The sequence below is a fragment of the Cibotium barometz genome, chromosome 7, assembly GCF_041138505.1.
Source record: "Cibotium barometz isolate CiBa-2024 chromosome 7, ASM4113850v1, whole genome shotgun sequence".
NCBI classification, from domain to species: domain Eukaryota; kingdom Viridiplantae; phylum Streptophyta; class Polypodiopsida; order Cyatheales; family Cibotiaceae; genus Cibotium; species Cibotium barometz.
Genome location: NC_141052.1, coordinates 57,650,457 through 57,664,986, shown reverse-complemented (window position 1 = coordinate 57,664,986; position 14,530 = coordinate 57,650,457). Strand labels below are relative to the sequence as shown.

Below are 14,530 nucleotides of genomic sequence, written 5' to 3'. Positions count from 1 at the left end.
GTTTTGAAATGATATGGGGTTTCATCTGGGAAGGTTAGGGTTCTAGAGTAGAGCCTAGTTCCCTGAACATCCCCCTACCCATCTCTACTACCATATTTAACAAGTTTGCCCTTGTAGCCACATTAAGATCCATAGCTAGATCGTTTCTAGGTCTCTAGGGAATTGCCCCCTCCCCTCCCCCTTCCTAAACCTTATCCCCTACCTGTTTGGCTCTTCTAGGTATCTCGGGTTCATGGACTGGTCTAGTTGTGGTACCCTAGTGGAATTCCCCATTAGTCGCCCTATGCATCTTTGTGTAATTAAGAGCTCCAGGTCTTGTAAGAATATAGGGTTATTGATCATTAGCTCAATATCCTTCTTGGTGTAGAGTCCGTCCTCTACTTCTATAGCCAATTTAGCTATGTTACCCTCTTCTTCTCTGGTTGTGAACCCTTCCTCCATTCTGGATTCCTCATTGATGGGTTCCAAGTTTGGAATTTCTCCATCACTTCTACCTGTAGCAATTTTAGGTTCTTTCCCTTGTGATTGGAGTGGGTTAACACTTCTCGTCTCCTTTCTCTCAGCTCTTGCCCTATGAGTATCAAGCACGTGTTTCCTTAAGCTCAATTCTCGGAGTTGTCGTTCTATCTCACTTTGTTGGAGGTCCACTTCCTAGGTGGTGGGAAAGAATATTTGACCCGTCCTAGTTGCACTTTCCACATCTTGTCTAATTCGAGGAGTGCCATTATTTGACAGTCTAGAATTCAATGCTTGGAATGGCACTTCTTGTCTTGGACCAAGTCTAGCGCTAGTTGACGGACCCGTGCCCACAAATTGCGCTTCTTCATCATGACTAGTTTGGAGATCGAAAAACTCCCAGGCGATATCAATGATCCCACTGGACTTGGTTGGGGAGTGTGTTTTATCTTCTTCCCCAAACCCAACGTATCTCAACCCTTCTTCCATGGATTCTTCACTACTAGTTTTCGCGGTGGTCAGGTTTCTCAAAACACTCAAGTGTGTGCTTGCGGAATGTCCTAATCCCACACTTCTTTGGTAGGAAGTTCCTAGATGATTTGATGCACTATAGTCAGGCGTAAGATTATCTCCGATGAGTTTTCCAGATCTTGAGTGCATGTATGTATGATTTGATAAGCTATTCATCAACCCAAATTGATTCAATTTCTGATTCTAGCGCCCTGTTTAGGAGGTGTGAATTAGCAAAGAATGTTTCATGTTGTAAAACAACAGGATTCGTTTCACATCGTGAAACTGCAGGAAAATGGTTCACGTCATGAATGGTTTTCCTGCACTTTCACGTGCTCAACAATTTTCCTCCTTAGGGTTAAATTCTTTCTTTCAGTCAAATTCCCTTTCCTTAGCTGACCCTCACAGCCTTAGTATTGTCAATCCATCAGTTTGGCCTTCACGTGAACCTGCAGGATTTCTTTCACTTCGTGAAACAGTAAGTGTTTCATGCCGTGAACCGCTTTAGAAATGGTTCAGGATTTTCGGCGAAAATCCCGGCACTGATTTCATGAGCAATTCGCGACGTGAAACTGCTGGGAAACAATTCATGTCGTGAACAACTTTCTTGCAATTTCACATGGAATTTTCTGCGTCGGCAATTTGTGGTTTTGGATGCATAATACTTATCCAAATGATGAAAAATAGATCGTGCCAATTCTAAGGAATGAAATGTAAGTTCATAGCTCAATCAATGGTCCCTTATGTTTTTTATTTTTATGAATTTTTTTGAGAAAAGAAGAAAACACACCCAACCTACTTCTTCGCGTTGGTGTTTTTTGTAATGCTAACTTCAAAATTATCAAGAGTAACCAATGAATCCTTTCCTAAACTACTCTCCACAACATTCACAGCTTCAAAACTATAACTTTTTTCTCAACCACACACCTTATCTCTTCATTTTCCACACAATGCACTACCAAAATGCAAAGGCAAAAATGAATACTATGCAATGGGAGCTGAAACTCAAAGAGTATGGAAGAAACAAAGGTGTTTCCCCTGTAGCGGTGCTAAAAATGTTATGGACTTTCACACCTCTCCAAGAGGGAACTCTACACATTCACCTAATGGATGAGTAATAGAACACAACCATCATGGGGTACTTACCAATGCTTCGATCTCGAGTCCCTTGAGGCCTCCAAGCTCGCTTGTCAAGCTCCAAACTCCAAGCTCCACCTCCACGCTGTCACTGTGGAGTCGCTCACACCATCACATAGACCAATTACACTCTCTCTCACTCTCTCATACAAGCATAGACACACAAGCATGAAAGAGGCACTCTCTCTCACTCTCTCATACAAGCATAGACACACAAGCATGAAAGAGGCACAATGCTAGAATGCTCTCACTTCTCACTCTCTCTCAAGTCACAACAACGGGAGAGCTCTCAATAGCACAAAGGGGATTGTGTCCTTTTTATTATGAGAAAATGTCTTATATACAATTGGCCCTTATTCACACTTGGGCATCCAAAACTTACTAACTAGACCTTGGGTGGCCAATATCTCATAATGTACAACCTTTATAGTGCCTTTGCATGATACTTATTAATGTCCCCAATTGAGGACCATGTTGTTAATCCAAATGGGATTAACAAATTTGAGGATAGAGTTATGTGGTACCTATGTGGATTTCCATTGTGTAGCTCGATCAAGTTACGTGGCATCTATGTGGAATCGAGTTATCTCCCTCCCAATGATATGATCCCAAAGTGAGGATCCTTATTGTACAACGATCCGCATCCATAAACAAGGGTTTATAAGCACGCATGTTTATAAAAACAAGTGTTTTAATATTCATCTATTAATTTGTGAGTTTTGGCAAATTTAAACCCATGATATCTCCACCCATAGTCCCATGCTTCAACCACACTAGACCATGTAATGCTTGTTGAAGGTGTTGTTTTTAATTTAAATATAAACTAATGTTCACATTTAAAAAAAGCTACTTGATGAACTGGTTATCAATGGGGATGTCACATATAGTGGCACCTCAATATCTACCATGAATCTTGCATGCAGGATCTGAAAGGATGGGTGCTCTCTTTGTGAAGCCACCCTAGGCATTAGAGAAGTCTTTCCTCATTTTGTTTGAAGCCATGTGAATTATTATGTATGGAGGGGTGGTCTTAACAAGCCACAAGATGTCTTAAGGCTATAGCCCAATGGTAGTGCCCTTGCCTCCCAAAAGATGCTTACACTCACGTTATTTATTTAATTTAGAAAAAAAGTAAATTTCAAAAGAAGAAGATACACATACATACATACATATGTATATATATATATTTTAAGGGTAAAATTTCGCCAACGGGTCTTTGAGGCTTTAAGGCTCACATGACTCGACCGTCAGGAGGAGCTGGTGGTATCCACAAATATCGAAAACCTAGATGTGACCAGCGACTTGCTCAGCACCACTTGAATTATTGTTACTTGCTCACGGTAGTGTGATACAAGCAAACACAGCAAAGGCAATGTCGTTTTCGGTCGGTTGGCTTTCCCTAACGGTAAAGACTGCTGTGTGAATCGCCTAATTAGCTTTCCTAAACGATAAAGCCTGCGGCGTGGATCACCTAACCCTCCACCCGCCGACGGCAGATACAATTCATTATTATCCATGTAGGTCATGTAGATGGTGGCATGCAGTCCATTAGTATCCATGTAGAAGTAAGTGTGTGTGTGTGTGTGTGTTTTTTAGAGAGAGAGAGGGAGAGAGAGAGAGAGAGAGAGAGAGAGAGCGCGAGCTCTTTCCAATCACTATTATTTATTATCCATGCAGGTAACGTAGATGGTGAAGTCCACTTCATGCAGTCCATTAGTATCCATGTTGAAGGGTGTATGTGTTAGAGAGAAGAGAGAGCTCCACTCTTATTTATTATCCATGCAGGTAACGTAGATGGTGAAGTCGACTGCATGCAGTCCATTAGTATCCATGTAGGAGTGTGTGTGTGAGAGAGAGACTATTATTTATTATCCATGTAGGTATGTGTGAGTGAGAGAGAGCGTGTGTTTAGTGTGTGTGAGAGAGTGTTTGTGTGTATGTAAGAGAGAGTTTGTGTGTGTGTGAGAGAGAGTTTTACTAAAAAAAAAAAAAGTGTGTGTGAGAGAGAGAATATCCTCTTCTTAAGGTTCATTTTATCATGTTTATTTTTTATTTTTTATCATTTACAAAGCTGTTGGAATAGTAGAAGAGAAAAAACAATGTGACAATGGAAAATATTGACTTATTGCATGGAAATAAAATGCCTTCATATACAGAGACGTTACAATAAGTTACTCAAAATGCCTTCATATACAGAGACGTTGCAATAAAATACAGAGACGTTGCAATAAGTTACTCAAAATGCATAGTGAAATGGACTTAGAGATAGAACAAGGTCTTTTTTCTTTTTCTTTTTCTTCATTTTTTTAAAATGTTTTTTTTACAAAGAGACATTACTAACACCTCTTGTAGAGAGAGGGGAGAGGCACATTTGAACTCATATGTTCGCACCATCCTTGGTTAGAGTGTTCGCCACTAACCAAGATGGCCGACACCCCACTGTGGAATAAGGTGTTAACCAAGATGGCCGACGCCCCACTGTGGAATAAGGTGTTGCATGAGGGTCATCACGTCCACAACTTTTCAACTTATTTTAAGTTCACAATAAGTACTTACTACAGTCTTCTCATCAAAGCATGAGAAACCTGCTAAGGATAAAATTCTCACCCCACAACGTACGATTTCTACATAGGGCATCTTGAAGAGGTGAAATTATATATATATACGTGTGCCTTGGTGTTATATGAAGATTGTGGCTATGGAAGCACCATAGGAAACATGAAGACTAGCAATTGGATCGTCTTAATGATAGAAAGCGAGAGAAACCTCATGTGGGCCTAGTAGACAAACAGGCATGTTGAGGCACCACCTCCATAATCGTAGCAAGACTTGGCTCCATGTGGGCCTAGTAGACAAACAGGCATGTTGAGGCACCACCTCCATAATTGTAGCAAGACTTGGCTCAAGTTTTCACATGAGGTTTCTCTCGCTTTCTATCATTAAGACGATCCAATTGCTAGTCTTCACGTTTCCTATGGTGCTTCCATAGCCACAATCTTCATATAACACCAAGGCACACGTGTATGCTTACATGGGGCAAGACTCCATGAATGGTGTATATAATCCACATGCACACAAGGGTAATTATCATTTGCCTATGCACCCATCGATTCCTGCCTATGAGCCTTTGCAGAGCAAGCATACGTAGTTGCCATTAGGTTCTACGACTCCCTTAAGCAAGCCCCTTGTGTGGCAATCATGTTCCAAATAGAGGTTCTCAGCAATTCTCCTATGACGTTGCTTTCCACTGAGAAGCTGCATCTAACTAGGTGCTCTGCCACAGCGCTGCTGCTAGAGCACAAGCTGGTTCTAGCTGAGCCGGAGATTATCAAAGAAGAAGAAGAAGACGCATCTCGCATGGCCACTCTACAGGAGCAAGCTAATGAAGAGAAATCGGCGTGCAAGCCAATTAAGCTCTCAAGCTTTAGTGAAGCCGGTAGAACAGGGTTGTATTCTCCAAGAGAGAGCCTGCTAGCGGAGGCTTGGGAGAGAAAGAGGGGCCACAATATTGGGCTGCAGAAGAGTGTTGACATTACTCACGATGTCAAGCCCAAATCCAACACAGACAAGAGCTCGTCGGCCAGAGTGATTAAGGGGATGCCAAGGAGTGCTTCTTATTGTGGGCTGCAGCAGCAGGCGATTGTAATGGGCTCTCCGGCTGGAAAGCGTTCACACGCTAAGAGTCTCACCGATGATGATTTCGAAGAGCTCAAAGGTTGCATCGACCTCGGGTTTGGGTTTGACGAGAGCTCCATCCCAGAGCTCTGTCACATCCTCCCAGCATTGCAGGCCTGCTTCGCTGTCACCCACAGCTTCCACAACGAGTCTTGTGAGGGCACCTCACCTTCACCTTCACCTCCGTCAACACCAACACCTTCTTGGAAGGTAACCAATCCAGGTACATATATATTGTGTTGAAAAGTGTCTTTTCTTTGCGCACCCCATCCCATCGGGCTATGGTTGTCAAGTCTAAGGATGCATCATGATTGTTTTGCAATTGGTCCGTTCATGGGGTTTCGGTCCATCCAGAGCTTTCTCTCAAGTCCAATGATTTTGGCCATGCTATGGACTATTTCGATCGTCATATAGATGTGTCATGATTTGGGAATGCCTCGGCATATCTAAAGTGTGTCGCATGGATGAATCATAGATGTGCTATGTTTTGTTTGTTGTTGTCATTTGTCGCCCAAGCCTAGAAATCGAAAGTCCTTAAGGAATCTAGACATGGTAATTAATTATTTTCCTTGTCACCCTTCGTGTTGCCTTTCTCTATGTAGGTGACAACAATGGTAAATTATTTTCCTTGTCACCCTTCATGTTGCCTTTATCTCTATGTAGGTGACAATGAGGACGATGTGAAGGAAAGACTAAGGCATTGGGCTCAAGCGGTTGCTTGCAACTTACGACTTTGTTATGAGGATCGATAAGCACATGCTTGGAGCTCAAGGATGTTGTGCAATCATCACCTATATGCTACACTTCAAAATGTAAATGGAGATCATAAACAATTGCAAGTGTTGGCTTAATAAGTTCCAATATTTTCAAAAATATGTAATAGCTAGTCTAGTAGTAGACAAGCTAGCCATTTTGAAAGAGTTTTTATCATGCCATCTTAAAAGTACCTAGGTGCTGAAACAAACGCCCCCCTTTCTCTCCTTCCCTCTTGTAATGCCCATTCAAACACCTCTATTCTTACAAGGGGAGGAACTGACTATCCTTACATGTTACACCCATACTCCTAATCTTTTGTAGTGATGGATATGTAATGTGTGAACCCAAACTTGTCACCTTTTGCAGTGGTGGATAGATAATGTGTGAACCGATTTAAATCTTACCTTACCCTAGTCGAATTACATGTCGTTGGGTCTTGCCTTCATAATACAACTCCCTGATATAGATGCACTAGCTTGTCCATAGCATCCTCATCATTCCATTGTCACACTAGAATGCTCCTTTGATAAGTGAGTTAGGGTAGAGCTCTCTATGCCTAGATGGAGGCAAAAAGAGAATGTCCATTGTGGTTCTCTCTCACAACAGAAGAAGCTAATGAAAGGGAGCAACCGACAGGCAATCCTATTTAAGTAAGCAACGATCTAACATGCTAGAGTCCAATAGTATACATGTGTGTTGGGTCTTGCCCTTCAAGTCACAATACTTTTCTCGATGACATGCATACGCTAGCTCATCCACCGTATCCTCGCTCCATCATCACACCAGAATTCTCCTTTGATAAGCAGATAAAGGTATAGCTCTCTATACCTAGATGCAAGCAAAAAGATAATGTCCTTCGTTGTGGTTCTCTCTCATGAAGTTATTGCCCGCTTCAGCCTCTCCTAGAAATATATTCATAAGAGATTGCCTTATCAATACCTTAGCAAGCTACCCTAGGTAAGGATCTTAACAATGGCCGAGCTCATAATCCTCAAGGTCTCCAAGCGTCACACCTCCTTGGGAGCAGTTTCCATCGTCATCGTCTTTGTCGTCGAGGGGAGAGTATTGTCACACCATCGCATTGGACTATGGGTCCTTGGTATGTCCTCTCACCTCACAACACTCATACAAACTCACTAGTAGTAGAGAAGAAGATTAGAGAGAGAATTAGCACAAGAGCAATACTATGTTGTGCAATGGGAGAGTATGTTCCATTATGAGAGAAAATAACTTATATACAAGGCCATAAGTATTCACACAAACTTGAACTGTGGTGGCCGACCGGGCATCCAAGGCTCACAAGTAGCCTATTGCTTATACAATGATTAATCCCATAATACTTGTGTGAAGTACATTCACATGAAATTCATTCTAGCTTGTTGCCACGTGCTCTTGGAGCAAGATCATCACAAGTGTTTCATCAGACTGTTTCTGGGCACTCGTCCAAGCTGTAGATTTGAGCATCATTACTTCATAGATTGACCATACATTCTTTTGGTGTCGCCATATTTGCTATTCGATGTAAAATTATAGTGGCAACTCTTGTTATCCTAAAATGGGTAAATATTCTCCCCTTCCTATTGTTGATCATGTCCTCGTCATCTTTGCTATTCTTTTGGTGTCGCCATCTTTGCTATTTGACTTTGTTAAGGGGAAAATTAAGATGCTTGATGATGAATGTTCAATGGTTATTATTCCTCTAGAAAGAACGGGGAAAGCTAGCTAATACAAAATAAAGTTAGTAAACAGGGCGGGATTTTTACAACATGATTATTGTTTTTCACTTTTTGGAAATCATAAGTAGGTCTACATTGATTATTTCAAGTTAACAGTGAGTCTAAGGCTTGTTTTAGTAATGGAGGACAACATGTGGGGGGTCTAAAGGAACGTCGACACAATCATCAGAACTAGAGAGTGAATCTCAATCCCTCACTTACTACATTAAAGTGGTACAAATGTAGCATCTTGGTTATTACTTTCTTTATTGTTGCATTAGGAAAAGAGGGAACTCATTTTGGGGCCCTGTAAGAAATTCACAATTTTTTTATTTTTCTTCACCCAAAATCAACAAAAATATTAAAGCAAGTACATGCAACTACGGAGATTTGTTGAAAAATGCGATTTGGTGTCAGTCTAGCAGCAGGTGATTCGGACATTGTCGGCGCGTCTGGAGCGGTCCAAAACCCCCAAAATGACACCGGAAGCGCTGAAAACGGGCCGGCCCTTTTCGACCTTTTCCGAGTCTCCGAATGCCCGTTTTCAGCGCTGAAGTCCGGTGTCGTTTTGGGGGTTTTGGATCGCTCCGGACGTGCCGGCGATGTTCGAATCACCAAATTTTGCATTGCAAATCCTGCACCGAAGATGACAATTAATAAATGAAAAAGATATCTTCATTCAATGCAAACTCGTCGTTCTCTATTTGAATATGACTTTTATTCTTTTTTCCTCCTATTTATTATTTCCTCCAACGTTACGTTGGCCCTCCATTGATTGGTCGAGGGCTGTTTTTCCTAAACCCTAAAAGGCCCCAAAATGAGTTTCGATTTTTACTAATGCAAGTCTTGTCAAATGATCTTGAAGTGGACATGTCCCTGTATTCTTCATTGTATGTGCGTTTGATCTTTTTACATATAATACATTTTGCGCTCTGAACACCTAATTGCTTTGAAGTGATTGGTTTACACTGCTTTTGAGCCACTTTTCTTGAGTATGAAAAACTTAAGATACTCATGACCACTAGTTTTTCATGCCAACCAGACTTTTGAGCATTGTGTTTTTGTGTTTATATTTTGATTCCTCAAACCATTATGGAATGTCAAGCATGATTTTTGACCCTTTTGGAATTACTTTGTTGGGCATTAAAAACTGGTGTCTTTCACAACATGACCATCTAAGTATAAGGTCACGCCCTAGCTAGGCCAAGGGGATCCTTTTAGGCAGCTAAGTCCCCTAGTCTCCAATTGATGACACCTCGATCTCTTAGAAATACAAGAATACAAGAAAATCGAGGAACCTAACTCTATCTCGAAGGGGAAACATAGTCATTCCAATAAGAATCTATTCCTCTGATCGTGAACGGCACTCAATGTCCGTGATCAGGGATGGAACAAGTCCGCACTTGGTTCATAGAAGCTCATGCCCTTTTTGTCTTTTCTTTACAAAGCATGGCCGCTAGCTCATTCCCCCAAAATAGAACTTGTTTTGGGTCCTATTCTTACTACGGATCGTAAATAAAGTCATCGGGTCCACCCATCCATAGGATGGCACCGTCGAGGCATCCATCCACCCACTCACCTAGTTCATTTTTGTTGTCTAATTAGGTCCTACCACACTATGAAACATATAAAAAGTAGGTTCTTTAATTAAAGGAGTCCCACAATGTTCTTTAAGCAGACCTTAGTGCACAAAATTGAAAGCAACAATATTTACATTAAAACAGTATTTACAACAAAAATATTTACAAAGAGACCCTGAAGCCGAGTCTAGGCTTACAACAAAAATATTTACAAAGAGACCCTGAAGCCGAGTCTAGGCTTCCATATCCTTGTCCATAGACATATTCAAACCAAAACCAAACCAACTAAACCATCGATGATCTAGAATTCATTCTTCCAATCTCAACCAGTTGGGTATACCCCACGAACCATACTCCCTGGTTGTTAGCCAGTCGGTGTGCTCCATGGATCCAGGGTGTTGGGTGGGAGAGCATGCTCGTGGATGTGTGCTTACATAATTTGGTGAGAAAGAATCTCCCAAGTGTTTTGGGAGGCGTTCGTAGGTGCCATATGTCACTAGGGTGAGGGTCATGGGGTGGGACCCAACACGCGTACCTAAGGGAGTCCATCGAATGTTTTAGTGAAATTGTTTGAGGCTGCCTCGAGATCCCATGGGAACTTTTTGTCCATCGTTTGAACATTCGAAATACTACTAATTTTGGTCTTAAGCCACCAAATTTCAAAACTTCTCACGAATCAATTTAGGCCACTTCAGTTACTCATTTCAATTCCGAAAAAAGCCCTATCAGGGGTAATTTCATGCTTAAGATTTCAATTTTGAATTCAATTTTCTCGTTTCCTGAATAGAAGGTATTTAATTTGTAATCGCCTCAAAATAGAAACTTCCTAAGGATAATAATACCAACTAAGTGCAACCATAAAGAACTACCTGAACTATATTTGCAATGGATATGCCACATTGTGCTTAATGTGCTATATTTACAATGGGTATGTTACATCTTTCCCTCCTTTAAAAACAATCGAGATGTCCTCATCTCGACATAAACTCTGGGTAATCTTTTAAGAGGGTAGATTTATCTTCCCAAGTTGCATCCTTTTCAAGGTAATCTTTCCGTTCTACCAAGTGTTGTTTGAGGATTTTATTTTGAAGGGTTCTTTCCTCCTTGGTGTCTAAGATCCTTTAAAACTGGTTGCAACTCAAGGACTTCTTGAGTTAGCATTACAACTTATTCATCATCAAGAATGTGAACAGAACTATGGACAAAGGTTTCAATAGGCTTACATGAAATACATCATGGACCCTAAGATGATCTGGAAATCAAAGTTTGTGAGCATGCTTACCTAGAAACCTGATTCATGATTTCGTAAGATCCAAAACATCTAGGATTGAGATTTTTATACTTCCCAAGGGACAGAGAACTTCACTTGGCTCGCACTCGTATAAAGACCTTGTCTCCTTCTATGAACGTTCTTTCAAATCTTTTTGTATCTACATAGTGCTTTTGCTGATCCTGAGCAGCCTTAATGTCCTTACGGATGGATCTCGTTTTCACTTCCATTTCCTCAAGCATCTTCCTAGAAGCCTCAACCTTTAAGGTGGCGTCAGAGAAATTCAAAGGGGACAAACATTCTTGACCATAAAAGGCTTTGAATAGTTACATGTCTATGCTCTGGTGATAAGATGTATTGTAATCAAACTCCACCAGATGAAGATACTGAATCCACTTTCATGGTTCATGCACACAATAAGCTCTAAGGATGTGTTCTGTAACCTGATTAACTCTTTGAGTCTAGCCATTTGTTTCTGGATGGTAAGTTATACTAAAACAAATATGCGTTCGTATAGCTTGAAATAGGGATGTCCAGAACTTTGAATTGAAGTCCAAGTCTTGGTCACTAAATATTTTCTTTGGCGATAGCCTAAAGATTTCCTTGATGAATAGGTGGGCAATATCAAAATATTTAAATATTTTCTTTACTGGGATGATATGGGCTACTTTAGTAAGCATATCCACAACTACCAGAATGGATCCGTACCATCTTTATACTGTGCAAAGACGTGACAAAATCCATAATGATGCAGATTGAAGTTTTTTGGGCATTTTAAATCTCTCAACTTTAATTCTTTGACAAGAATGACATTGCCTAACATATTGAAGGAAATATCTCTTCATTCTTGGCCAAAAGTAGCTTCTCCTTAAGGCATTCATAGTTTTTGCATAGCCTGGATATCCTCCTATAGGGTTATCATGAGCTTTATGCAAGATCATCTTCTTTAGAGTAAGATCTTTAGGAATACATAACCTATGCATTAAGTAGAGACACTCATCACTCACTAGTATTATAATCCTTGATCAAGGCATTCTCCTTTACTATGGGTCCTTCCTTCTGAACTAAGTTCACCAACTTTTGTTAATTAGGGTCATGAAGTGAGGCATGTTTATTTGGCATAGAGATTGCACTTAGAACTTGTGGGGCGGCTCAGGGCATCTGTTACAACATTATCCCATGGTAGAATTTGATATCAAAATCAAAATCTTACAAGATTTCAATCCGTCTCCTCTATCTCATATTGAGATTGGAGTGGTGGGTGAAGATCCACTTTAAGCTCTTGTGGTCGATTACAAGTTGGAACTTGTGGCCTAGGCGATAGTGTCTCCATAATTTGAGATAATGAACATCTGCCAAGGAGTTCGAAATCATGGGTGGCATAATTGACTTCATAGGGTTTCAATTTGTGAGAGGTGTAAGCTAGGAGTCTTTATTCTTGGATTAGGATGCCACCAAGTGCAAGGGTACTAGCATCAGTGGTGGATGACAACTTCAAACTCCTTGGTAAAATTACGGAGCTTCAGAACTGGGGTGGATGTGAGGATGGTTTTAAGCTAGTCAAAACTAGCTTAGTGGATTGATAACCACACTATTCTACATCCTTTTTGAGGAGGTTAGTCAAGGGTGTGGCTATCATAGAATAATCCTTAGTGAAGATTATGTACCATCCAGTGATACCCAAAAATCTAGTGATACCCAAAAATCCACATATTTCTCTAATTGAACTAGAGGGCGGGCATTCTAATATATCCTTGACTTTGGTGGGGCCTATTGAGATGTTGTCTAGGGAGACAATGAACCCTAGATATTCAATTTTAGGAGTGGAGAACGTACACTTACTCTTCTTGGCATAGAGTTTATGTTCATGTAATGTTTATAGCACTACATATGTGAATACTCATGCTCCTCACTAACTTGAAATAGATCAAAATGTCATCAAAGAAGACCAGAACAAAATAGATCAAAATGTCATCAAAGAAGACCAGAACAAATTCATGTAATGTTTATAGCACTACATATGTGAATACTCCTCATGCTCCTCACTAACTTGAAATAAATCAAAATGTCATCAAAGAAGACCAGAACAAATTCATCCAAGTAGGGTCATAATATATCCTATGTCAGGCGGTTGAAGGTAGCTAAGCCATTGGTTAACCAAAATGGCATTACTGTAAATTCATAGTGACCATAGTAGTAGCAGGTATTAAAAGCAATTTTGGAAATATCTGCTTCCTTGATCCTAATCTGATTGTAGCCAGATCTTAAATCTAACTTGGATGAAATCTTGGACCCATAAAGTCTGTCAAGAAGTTCGTCGATGTGAGGAATAAGGTATTTGTTTTTGATAGTGACTTGGTTTATCCCTTAGTAGTAGTCAATACTAAGACGAAGCATACCATCGTTCTTTTTTTGAAAAAGGACAGGCGGAGCGCTCCCCATGGAGAATTATTGGGGTAAATAATCCTTAGTCAATGATCTGACACAAAGCGTACCCTCCTCCTTTTGTTTTTTAAGGAAAAGTGCACCCCATGGAGAATTACTAGGGAAAATAAATCGTTGCTCAATAAGCTGACGAAGCTGTTCCTTGGGCTTAATGGCTTTAAGAAGACACATCTTGTAGGGTCTCTTTGAGACTAGTTCAACCCCCCCAGGGATTAGCTCAATCCCATGATCTACTTCTCAAGATGGTGGGAGCTCTGTAAGTTCCTCAAGGAATACATCAGACAAAGTTTAGAGCTAAGAGGATCTTAACTCTAAACTATATTCCTCTACCTTATTAAGTTTGACAAGAAATATCTATTAGCCCTTGCACACTCCCTCAAGAAGGTGATTGTCTTTGGCTAACTGAGATTTAGGTTTACCTATTTTTTCCTAAGCTAACACCACTTGGCCTTGGCTACTCTTAAAAGTGATGTTTCCCTTTGCACAGTGAATGCCGACACTATTTGCAACTAACCAATCCATCCCAAGAATTCCATCATAAATTACTAGTGGCAAGACTATGAAGTGGCCATGGGTTAATTCACCACCTAATCCAAATTGAAAATCTCCCACACAGTGATGGGATACTTCCTCTTTCCCATTGGCTTACTCTACCATCATTTTCTGGGCTGATTTTTTACTTAACTGTAACTTCCACAAGCATTTTAGAGAAATAAATGAATGTGTCCTACACAATCAATCAAGGGAAGAAAAGGTCTACCTTGATAAGTTTTCGGGGCCCAGATAACAGAAAACCATGCTAAGCTCTTGACATTCCAGAGTTGCGTGGATGGTAGCTTGCTCTTCTTCTTCCATCTCTAAAGTCGATTCACCAATCATGGCATGAGTGCGAGAAACCAGTCCATGGCCTTTTCCACGTCCACCACCACCACCTCATCTAGCTTGGTGGTTGGGGGGCCCATCGCCCTGGTTTGCTCGGCCACCTT

The 14,530-nt window shown here is 40.7% G+C and overlaps 1 protein-coding gene across 2 annotated transcripts; it reads left to right on the top strand.

Moving 5' to 3' along the window:
* Positions 1-5,172: 5,172 nt before the first annotated feature.
* On the top strand, positions 5,173-6,883 carry LOC147637243 (uncharacterized). Of its 2 annotated transcripts, none has more exons than XM_086800859.1 (2): positions 5,173-5,988; positions 6,442-6,883. In XM_086800859.1, exons 1-2 carry the CDS (start codon positions 5,302-5,304, stop codon positions 6,460-6,462), a joined length of 708 nt encoding a protein of 235 aa, XP_086656985.1. In that variant the 5' UTR covers positions 5,173-5,301; the 3' UTR covers positions 6,463-6,883. The 2 variants fall into 2 exon arrangements, with proteins under 2 accessions (XP_086656985.1, XP_086656984.1); XM_086800858.1 differs by having other exon boundaries at positions 5,173-6,001.
* The last annotated feature ends 7,647 nt before the right edge of the window (positions 6,884-14,530 follow it).